Consider the following 10,913-nt stretch of genomic DNA (forward strand, 5'->3'; position numbering starts at 1 on the left):
GGGTATACCCCCTTAACGCCTGGCATCAGACGCGTGTGCACCTATCACTATGTAATACTACGTAAAGAAATATATAGCTATAGGTAGAGCTGGGAAGTTAAGCGTTGAGGCCATGGGGTGCAGCGCTTCTGAAATGCATTGTCTTCGAGACCTTGGTGGTCAAAAGGTCGTTTGTGATAGTCGATCTAAATCAATCTGAGCAACAAATGCCTAAGCGCTCTTCGGCTCGGAGACGGTAACATTGGGAACTTGCACCCGGGTTTCGCTAAGAACTGAACGCCTGCGTCGTTCTTTGTCGGGTGGCCCGCTCGACGGCGGCCGCGGTCCGTGCTCCGCAGGAGACATTATGTCGAGTGTAGGTGACATGAAGATGTCATCTTCATGCTCGCGAGTCTCTACGTCGGAAGCTTCGTTCTCCTCTGGCTCTGGGTATGCATCGTCCTCAAAGTCATCAAAGGCGTCAGAATCATGCTCAGTCTCCATTTGTCTGAAGCTCTCCGAAGTTCTTTTCGAAGGCGTTTTCATCGGTGATGAAGCCATTTGACGAACTGTGATGCGAGCCATGGACAACGAAGTGGTGTTCATCAGGTTGCCGAAATTGCCTTCGGCCTCCTCATCTTGTTCTTCGACGTCATCCTCAAAGTCCGACGTTATGTCAGTGTCGAGAACGATTGGCCGGTTTCCTCGCACTGTTCCACGTTGGAACAATGGCAACTGGCCTTTGACAGGTTTCAATCTCATATATGCTTCCTCGTTTGCACCGACCATCGTTAAGAAAGTCCCGACAGGCGCTTGGGCATTCGCGATCTTCTCGGCCGCCGTGGCTGATACACCGCCTGAGATATCGATCGAGCTCAGCAATTTGTTGCGGAGGTCCGCGAACCTTTCTCCCTCGGCATCGGAAGTGGCATCGCTGGTTGCCGAGTCCGAGGGTGACTTGGCCTTTTCAAGCTTCGCACGGGCCATACGCTCCGCGTACGCTTCTTTCTGACGCAATGCCTTTTCTCTTGCCGCATTCTCTACGTGCGCTTTCTGAAGGGCCGCCGAGAAGGAAGAAAATATTCCGAAGAAGTCTTCAGGTGCATCAGATCGTTCGGTAGGATCGTCGCCAAAGAAAGCGATCAAGTCCGTCACATTTTTTTCGGCTACAGACGCCTGATATTCGAGTCCGGAGATCTTCACGTCCGCTCTCATCTTGAACGCATCCATGACCAACACGAACTGGTCGCCTTCCGGTCGCGAATCCAGCTTTTCGACCTCCATCAATTCGGCTTTCAACGCAGTGAGTCCGCGACGAAGTTCCTTGATAGAGGCGAACAAGGCTGGAATGGAAACCCGCGCTGCCAAGTCCACTCTCGGCATATCGCGAATGAAATCGATGAGTTCTGGTTCTTTCTCGGCCAATATCTTCGCTAGGAAATGGAGCAACGTGGGAACCTGATTTCCCGCACCATTCGAGCGGATGTCTTTCAAAGTGAGAAGTGCGTCCAACTTGAACCCGTGCGCTTCTCCACGGAAGGACGTTCCATTCATGTAGTTGCCCAATATCAGGACTTCCTTCAAAAGTTTGCGCAATTTATCGGAATTCTTGACTTGTTCGCAAGCAAGAAGCACCGTCTCCATGTCGGGAACCACTTCGACCACTTCTTCCTCGAAACGCTTGCGGAACAACATGTGTTCCAGCCTGTGGCCAAACCGTGGGATGTCCATTATCTCCCGAATATACTTTTCGGCATTTCCGAGCTCCTCTACATCGCCCTCGTAAGCGCGGACAAGGTCGTATTCTTCAGCCGTGGGCGCCCACGTTCTGAGACTATTGAGACGCTCAGAAGTCATCACAGAGTCATCCATGGCGATGATGGCAGTCTGAATATCTCGGTAAGCTAGTCGCACCCCTCCGAGCATGATGGCGATATTCTGAGCTCTCCTCTGGTCGATGAGAGTGACGACTTTCTTGACTTGCACTTCTTTCGGTGCTTGCACTACAGGTCGCACAACAGCTTCCTCCTTCACGAATAGTTCCTCTAAATCCTTTCGATCGAAAGGTATTGCGTCGCTCTCTGAACGACCGTAGGCTTTGTTCATGACATCCTCCCAGATGGTCGACTCGGTAGCTCGATTGGACAATTTCGTCCATTGCAAGGCCTTCATAGCTCTGCTCGCTTTTGCAATTTTGAAACTCTTGGACGCCGATAAAGCGCCTAACGGCCCAGGAGGTGGTGGCGGCCCAGGTGCGGGAGGTGGCGGAGGAGGCGGGGGCGGTGGAGGTGGCGGTGGGGGTGGGTTTACGCTGACAGTCTCAAGTTTGCCCGATTCCGGAGCCTCTGCAATTAAGGACATCCGGGAAGTCAAAGGATTGACCGACGATAGGTCGTTTCGTGAGGCCGAGCGGAGGTCAGTGATGATGTCTTCCAACCGGCGAATCTCCTCCCACAGGACACCGATACCAGCGCCTTGTGGCAGTCTGTTGAGTGCCGGGTTTGACGGCCGCACAGAATCAGGCGAGTCGGCTGGCAATGAGGGCAATGAGGGCAATGGGCGGCCCTGGCGTGAGGAGGACCCGTCTGCGGACACCTGCGCAACACCAGGTCCATATCCTGCAAGACGAGCGTGTTCCGGCATGGGAAACTGTACTCGATCGAATACAACTTGTTGTGCTCCTCCCGGAGTGGTAGGAGGATAACCCTGGAAAGACTGATTTTCACTTTAGCCAAAGCTGAAGTCGCAAACACATGAACGCGCACGATCCACTCACATCGGTACTCTGATATGCTCTCCGACCCGACCCAGCTCCTATTCTATTCGATCCCGCATGCGAGTCGTTCAAAACCTGTTGTACTTGTATCGGAAATCCAGCAATCTCTTCCACATTCTGCAATAAATCAGCTGCAATTGCACTGAATCTGGCTGCACGAGCATTCCCGATCTTGGGGTTCTGAGATGCGTCTATGGATATCCCACTGTTGATACTTTCAGTAAGCCGTTCAATCAGGGCCAAAATTTCGGTGGGATCCTCTTCGTTCAAGTGTGACGGTGCTGCAGAGGATGCTCCGTTTGATGATTCGTGTGATGATGGACTCTTATTCTGTAGGGTGCTGATGACGTTCAGAAGGTTCTTCAAAGTCACAGTCACAAGATTGCTAGCGCGTTCTGGGAAATCGAGCGCCTTCGCCTTGTTGAGCATGTCGGATAGTATGGTGCGAGGGTCCTCCAAAGTGGCGTTCAGATCCTTGAAAGTCTCTTCCATCATTTCTATGTCATCTTTCCGATCGGCCTCGTACGCCTCCAGTTGTATCGTAAAGGCCGGAGATGGTTTGAGGTCCCGTAATATATGCGTTATCCTCCTGAGGCCGCGTTTCTCGATCTCCTTCCGCACAAGCCATCTTTCCTGCGTCTCATCCGGCGCCGAAATTAGGCCATTAATGAAAATCATCACGCTCGCTCGGTATTCCCAAAGCAAATCCGGGTCGTCTCGTATTTGGTTTTCGCCCAGTGCTTCCGGATCTGTGTCCGTGGGACCAATGAAAGGGTCCAGGAGTGAGTGCACCAGGAAGCTAAAGCGAGCCGGCTCTCTCTGTGCGATTGCAAGGTCTGTCATAGACTGCAACGCGTTCGTTCGTCCCGTTTCCGAAAGTAAGCACAACGGGCCTAAAAGACCAGCGACAGCTGATCTCAACGATAAGTTCGCTCGGCGAGCCCGCACATCTGGCTTTGCCATGTTGGTAGTTGAGTTGGCGGGAGCTTCCAGACAATTCACCAGATGGCTCATGAGATTCGGTGAGGCTACAACCGACGCATAGGCCATATTCGCATTCAAGATCAGCTTCACACAGCGAATAGCTTCCAACGCAAGTTCGTCCTCCATGACCGCATCCGCGTACGAGGCATGCCCTCCTCGCTGTTGGTGTTGCAGATTGGCAGGGAGGTACATAGGCCTCGGCCCTCTCAAAAACTCCGGTGCTGTCCCGGAGCGTCTTGAATGTTTCGCTTCGGCTATTCGGTCCAATACCACCTCAAATGCTGACATCCCGCGGCTTCCCCTTGGCCCGATCTCCGCCATGTCGGCATTCACAACATTGCGGATATATTCTTGCCCAGAGAGAGATAGTGTTATGCGAAATGCTGTCAAATGGCGGTACAGAGCCTTCATCGGTGTGTTTCTAAAAAGGAACTGGAGGTTATATGTCTATCGACACTCAATATCAATGCCACTGCTGTCCTAACCTGTTGCCCAGGAATGCTATGAACTGCTGCGGCGAATACTCTCCAACGGGCGACGTGGCATTCGATTGATCGGCCAGGGAATCCCATCGCTCAGGACTATCACGCTGGGAGATGCGCCTGCCAGATGGGGATGCGGGTCCACCTTCATATGCCGATCGTTTCCGCGCATCCTGCCCACTACTACGGCGGCGCACGTTTTGATATTGTTTTATGATGTCCATCTGATGCCTCCAGTCCATCTTCAGCATATTGTCACGGGCAGATCCTTGAATATCCAGCGCATTCTGATGAAGGGATGTAAGCTACCGAGCCGAGACAACGCGCTCGCCACGCTCACGTACCAGTACTGCTCGGAACGCACCCTCCAAAGCCGGGCCTTCCAGCTGCTGCCCTCCTTCTGATGGGTAAGGGGTTGTTTGCGAGACTCTTCCGCTCGATGATGAACGCCCTTCCCCGGCATATGCCTGTGATGCCGGACGATCGGCATCCCCTTGTTTCTCAAGCTCTCGACGTCTGCGGTATTGCTGAATGACCTCGGCCTTCTTCTTCGTGTCCAGGGTTCGAATCATAGTGCTCCGAGCAGAACCTGTTATGTTCAGTCTATCCAAAACAATCAAGAACTGTTGTTCCAGTCTGTCTGCGGTATCGCTGGAGACACTCGTGCGCGGGGAAGCTGCGGGGCTATGTGCACTTGAGCCTGAACCAGACCCAGGCCGATTTGTTCCCAACTGGTCTTTGGGTCGTGTCTGCCGCCAATCCATTATCAAGCGCTTCTTTCTGGTATCGTCAAAGCGAAGCATATGCGTTCTTGCTGGTCCCGATATCCCTCTCTCGTCCAGCATAAGTTCAAAGGAGCGGCGAAGCGCATCTTGACCACCCGGAGCAACTCTATCATCTCCGGCACTCCCACCCTTAAAAAGCTTGCTCCCCAGCTTTTCCAGCTTCGCCAGCTTCCCTTCCACGGAACTCTTCAGCGAATGCCCATGAAAGGCGTCGGAACTTCGCCTGGACTGCTCTGTGGGAAACGAAGGCCTGTACATGGCTACCAGCGGCTTTGTCAGTGGCGCTTTGTTTCTTCTCCGGTTCGACAATAGCTTCTGGAAGTAGCAGCGTTGCCCTCCTGCCCAGCACCCACTCAGCAACTGCTTTTTTTCCGAACGCTGTCGGCTGCCAAAGTTGCACCTGTTGTAATGAGTAGGCAATTCAAAGAATTTTGGGCAAAGGAATGCTCAGGACGGTGAGTGATATCCGAACGACCGCGTCAGGCCGTCATTCCGTGCCGTTAAATTTCAGATCTACTTTTTCTACACCATATGACATTTGAGCCGGAGTTCGAGCTACCTTTCCCCGGCTTTTTACCCCCCGAACCCAAACTATTGCCTCGCTTGAAGCAGGTTAGGAGTTGCGGTGCTTTTGACCGGTTTCATCTCCTTACGCCGCTTCCCCTCACATCTCGGCGATGAAACCCCACCACCTGACGTAGACTCATGGTCTCGCATCGCACCTCCACCGCGCGGCGTCCCAAAAACCCCAAGAAGGGCCAACACCTCCGCTTTCGTCAGCTTCATCATGAGTCAGCAACGCTCCGCACAAACTCGGCAGACGCGGGGTGTGCCATAGCAGGATGCGGGGGCGGTTTGACGCCGCGCGCGTGGAGGAAGTTCAGGAGAGGGTGTTCGAGGCGTCGGACCTGGGTCATCCAAAAGACGGTCATCATTCTGAGGGGAAAACACACCGATTTGCCATTGTGATACGCACCATAGCAGCAAAAGGGTTATCGCCCTCCTCGGTGACGATCTTCGTTACGAGCACTGTTAGGAGACCCGCGGAGTTGCCGTAGACGACGTCGGTGAGGAGGCGGTCGCCGATGACGCCAATTTGGGCGGGGGGGACGGAGAGGTGGGTCGGGAGAGCGGAGCCGCCTGCTGGTTTCTGAGTGAATCGATGAGGGGTGAGGTGAAGATTATGCACAGGCATTGATGGTGGTGGCGAGCATACCTTGGTGTTGTGTCGTAACACGTTTACGCCTAAGGAGGAAATGGAGAGCCGTTGGCGACCGGGTGATGGGTTCGAAACGGGGAGTGGTCATGCCTCGGTCCGGTGTGGCCTATTCCTACGTCTCGTTGGATGGCGCAGAACTTCCATGCTAACATACCCAGCGTCTTCTCCACTTCCCGTGCCTGCAATCGTCGTTTCAGTACCCAGCCCCTCATCTCAATGCCGTTCGCTCAACACCATGCGGGCGAATATCCCACCACCCATACTTATCCATCAAAACCAACCTTTGCGCCCCCAACATCATCCCCCGTCCCCGCCGAATTGCTCACAACAACCACCCCCTCCCGTCCATAAACGCCCAAACACTCCCTCCACGCCCCTCGAAATGGCGGATGGATCCCCACGACGTACGGCGCAGTCAGCGTGTTGTCTTTATCAAAGACGAGTGCGGTGACATTGGCTGCGTGTAGGGCAGTGAAATTTAGGGACCGGATGTCTGTAGTGGGGCAGGGATGTGAGGTTATAATGATATGGGTGGGAGATGGGCCGAGGGAGAGCTTACCGGGGACGATGATGTGCGGGACGAGGAGGGAGGGGTTGCGGATGAGACGGAAGGTGGAGCTGAGGGCGGCGAGGTTGAGGGATTGTACCATGGTGGGTGTGCATGCGGTGGGACCCTGGGGTTTAGCTTCGCTCCTGTGTCTGTCTGGCCGTCTGCTTTGTTTGGCTATTCGTCCCGCCCGTCCTTTTCACCCGCGCACGGCGTAACAGTACAGAGGGGGTCGCGACATGAGAGCGGGGAGAGTCTTGAGACGCGTTTTCGATCTCACAGCTTGAGCAGGGCAGAGGCAGGGCTTCACATTCACGAGATGGCTTAAGATTGTCACTGGCTCAATAAGCTCAAGCTGGGTTCCCTACTGCTAGATGGCTTGGGAGGTTCGGGGTCAAACGCGGTGAGGGCTGCTGGGCTGGAGCAAGACCAAAATAAGAGTAGGATTATCTTTGTTTTGTTCCCCGGACTCGCATTCACCGCTTTCGCTCGGAATATGAGCCCACGCCAAATCTCGCTTACCTCATTACAGTATCTCTGCCAAGGATGCCAGCTAGTCGATCAGCTTCCGCTTCTTTTCCGCGTCTTGACGGCGCGGCCTCTCGGGCCGCAGGAGGGGCACAGACCTCGTTGCGATGGCCACGCAGAGGAGCTTTGTTAGGCACGCATACGGAGTTTGAAGCTGTTTTCACAGCTCGAGGTGCGCTCGACACCACAACAACCGATATGATGGCATCAAAATCGGGGGCCTGGAAATTCGGAAGGTGGGGGTCCTTTGACATTATTGCCTTCCATGTCCTCCATTAACGGTAATCCAGCAATATAATGACTGCCGACGACGAACTGCCAGCGCTGCTGCGCCTGCGTAACAAGAAACGAGGCCAGTAAGTGACATTTGGCGGTTAGCTGCATATGACCAGAGTATGGCTTGCTAATCACACCCTCAGATTAACAACTCATTTCAACGGCAAGGACTGGGACATTTGGGAGTTGAAACGTGAGATGCCCGCGCATCAGAGTTGTTGTGCTATTGTATCCACTCTTGTACTGACAGCTCTCTTAGGCACGGCGCTAGCGAAAACGTCGATTACGAGGATGACACATTCCTTCACTGCAGTCATCGAATCTACCCAACTGGACGATTTCTTCATCAAAGGGGCGCACTACATACGGTAACAATCGGACCTCTTTGACATGGGGCTGGTCTGCATTTTCCAAGACAGTCTCACCATTTGGATGTTGCAGATGGTTCATTCGAACTCTGGTTCTCGAAAAGTCGCAGAGTAACAACCCGTTGGGCTTGGCTGATCATCAGCAGACTAAGCCATTGGGTTTAAGCGAAGCAGCCAAGTACGTCATTAGAACGAGCTATATGCAAGAGCATGGCAGAGTTGAAGCTCCTTTCCCTTGCCCACAGAGCGATGTTATTTGGGGGCCAGGAGCTGACGTTGGAAAATTGCCGCCAAGGACGGGAATCAGCTCTGCGTCAATTTGGGCACTCTTATTGCTTTCTGTTGCTGTACGTGTCCAAAAACAGTGGAGAGCCAGCGAAGGAACGGACCTATTTTGAGGTATTCCCGGTCTCACTAGCACCTACATCCCCTTTGAGTTGTACTTGGACGGTCCTAACTTCCTTTCTTCTCTTATGGACTACAGTACATCTACCTATTCGCCAAGGAGATCATCAACACGATGCTGAGTCTTCCGTCATTCGCAACGGCTGTGAACAGGCATCTCGAACTCTTCTTCCGGTCCCGCCTATTTCAAAATCATCAAACCCCCGAACCTACGGGTGTTGCAGAAAAGTCAGACCAGAGCATAGCCAAAGTTCTTGGAACCGGTCGTCGTTTGTCAGCACATCCCAAAGGATTCGAGAAGCCACGCAAATCAGTATTACCTGAGGCAAACACGGAACAAGTCTTGGGACAGATACTGGGTCTGACGACTCAGCTCCGAAAACCTGTCCTTCACCCTTCAAGAGAGCAGACACTGATGAATGCACCGTCTTCAAAAGGAGACAAAGGTGTACGGCCTGCGTTGCATAACCGGGGAAAAGGCTCTGCCGGAGCGACACGCACATCAAAGTCAAACGTCAACACTGCGTGGGTAACTCGCCCAATAGCAAAGGCCTCGGCTAAGGTGAACGAGCCGGAGGGGAGAGGCACTTCCATCCCGCCTACTGGCGGATGGGCCACAGTGGATGCAACCCAAATGAACGACACGGTTGCAGCTGCCCGATTGACAACTTCCGAAGACGACACTGAGGAGAATGGTCTCAGGCAGGATATGGCAGCCTCTGACGATGAACCTGAAGAGCGTAGCAGACCGATTCGCAGCGCGGCGATGAAAGAAAAGGAGCGGCTCAGGCGACGGTATGTTTGTCCACTGGCGAAACGCGAGAGATCCCTGTGTTTCTGAGGCTTCATTCGGCCCCATGTACATACAGGAAGGTCCGGATCAACGATGTCCGTATGGCGCGGTCACCGCTCGCAGACGCCGTCTTACCACCACCACAACGCTTCCTTTTCATCCATACTCGCTCGAGCGCCATTGGTAGTATAGCGACACTATAATGAGGTAGAGCGTTTGATATGTAGTACTAGAGCTTAGACAAGTACGTTACGATCGGCTGAGTTCCAAGAAAAAGAACGCGTCGGAGTCGATGACGCGAGCGCTTTCTGCCTTTCTGCTGTTCCACCTTCTGCTCTTTCTGCAACTTGCAAGCAGTGCGCCTTTACGGACTAAATTTAAATATACAGTAAAACGACATCGTCCAGAGTTGACTTATTATCTATCTTCCCGGGCTCCCTTTCCTTTTATTCCCCTGACACTCGAGGGCGAAACAGAAGGTTTAAATAGAGGTTCGCTAGACGGGGTTTCAACGCACTCATAGCATTCATCGAAGGACACCGAAGTTATGGCCAGAGGATCAGCTGCCGGAGCAAATAGACAGCGCAAAGGTGGCGGTCGCAAGCGTGGTGGTGGCGGTGGCGGCGGTGGTAGAGGCCGTGGCGGCAGCAAGCGGGGTGAGCGCGGAGGATTCACACCTTCCGCCACTAGGAGTGCCCGGACATTCAAAGGGCACGATAGCGACTCCGACTTCGACATGGGCGGCGGCAGAGGCACCAGCTTTCGCGGCTTGGAACTTGCGTACGATTGGGAAACAGATGACGTGATTGTCCTTGGGAAGAAGGGCTTGCGACCCGGTTCGGAGAGCAAAAAGAAAGGGGCTTCCGGTGCAGCTGGGCACAGCCCGATGGTTTTAAAGAAGTCGAAGAAGGCTCAGAAGGACCTTTCCCATGTGCCCGAACTCCGCTTGGACAAGCCACGCTATTTACAACTCCGCAAGGTCCTTGAGCGGTATCAAAAAGCGCAAGCGGTGATTGAGAAGGAGCTTGCAGCATATCGACGCGAGAATGGGGAAGACGGAGAGGATAGTGAAGATGAAGACGACGACGACGATGAGGAGGAGGACGACGATGATGATGAAGATGGCGACGACATGGAAGGCCTGATTCGGGAAATGAATGGTGCAAGCTTTTATGATCGATCTTCCACTTCCTATTCTGACGAAGAGGATGATTCTGAGAGTGGAGATGAAGAAGAGCCGAGTGACAATGAGGATGATGCCGATTACCTGAATGAACTTGCCGGCCGTGGAAAGGGCCAGAGAACTGGCGGCGCTCAGCTGGACGATGACAGTGAAGATGACGTCGACGTGACTTCGGAAACGAACGAGGAGGTATGTCATCGTCGATCTTAGCATGTCTTCTAAAGCTCAAACATGCTCATACACAGCGCTTTCTCCAGGACTTTGATCTATGGGGTTCGTCAACGGGACCTGTAGCACCGACAAAAGTCGCTGTTCCGAGCAGGCGTGTTTTCGATATTCCTTCACCGGATCCCCGGAAGGCCACAGATAGCGCCTACATTGCTTGGCTCGAGTCGCTCGGTGTTGCACGTACCTACGCCACTTCGGCGCTGCAACATACGAACAACGATCGTCTCGCAGCAGTGGCCTATCTGTACTCGAAAGCCGGCGCAACTGTAGTCCTCCCGGAAACCGACTTGGGGCCGGAGCTCAGTGCAGAAGCAGCTGATATGCGGGAGGCCGAGAGGACAGTTCTGGAAAGTATGTACC

The 10,913-nt window shown here is 53.5% G+C and overlaps 3 protein-coding genes across 3 annotated transcripts; 1 reads left to right on the forward strand and 2 right to left on the reverse strand.

Annotated features, from left to right (window-relative positions):
- Positions 1–210: 210 nt before the first annotated feature.
- Positions 211–5,264, reverse strand: EV422DRAFT_564968 (uncharacterized protein; the record flags this gene model as incomplete). The annotated part of the gene is made up of 4 exons (XM_053072251.1): positions 211–2,685; positions 2,756–4,160; positions 4,225–4,508; positions 4,566–5,264. 4 exons carry the CDS (start codon positions 5,262–5,264, stop codon positions 211–213), a joined length of 4,863 nt encoding a protein of 1,620 aa, XP_052928156.1.
- A 195-nt stretch (positions 5,265–5,459) lies between these two features.
- On the reverse strand, positions 5,460–6,997 carry EV422DRAFT_313909 (mitochondrial PGP phosphatase-domain-containing protein). Its single transcript, XM_053066214.1, has 6 exons — positions 6,785–6,997; positions 6,507–6,718; positions 6,380–6,404; positions 6,223–6,251; positions 5,983–6,156; positions 5,460–5,914 (listed from the first exon to the last, which is right to left on the reverse strand). Exons 1-6 carry the CDS (start codon positions 6,873–6,875, stop codon positions 5,792–5,794), a joined length of 654 nt encoding a protein of 217 aa, XP_052928157.1. The 5' UTR covers positions 6,876–6,997; the 3' UTR covers positions 5,460–5,791.
- A 600-nt stretch (positions 6,998–7,597) lies between these two features.
- On the forward strand, positions 7,598–9,345 carry EV422DRAFT_564970 (uncharacterized protein; the record flags this gene model as incomplete). Its single annotated transcript, XM_053072252.1, has 7 exons — positions 7,598–7,656; positions 7,720–7,769; positions 7,836–7,944; positions 8,018–8,122; positions 8,190–8,343; positions 8,429–9,144; positions 9,219–9,345. The coding sequence occupies 7 exons, from the start codon at positions 7,598–7,600 to the stop codon at positions 9,343–9,345; spliced, it is 1,320 nt and encodes a 439-aa protein (XP_052928158.1).
- Positions 9,346–10,913: the final 1,568 nt, after the last annotated feature.

Source organism: Fimicolochytrium jonesii (genome assembly GCF_025526975.1).
Source record: "Fimicolochytrium jonesii strain JEL569 chromosome Unknown EV422scaffold_4, whole genome shotgun sequence".
NCBI lineage: Eukaryota > Fungi > Chytridiomycota > Chytridiomycetes > Spizellomycetales > Powellomycetaceae > Fimicolochytrium > Fimicolochytrium jonesii.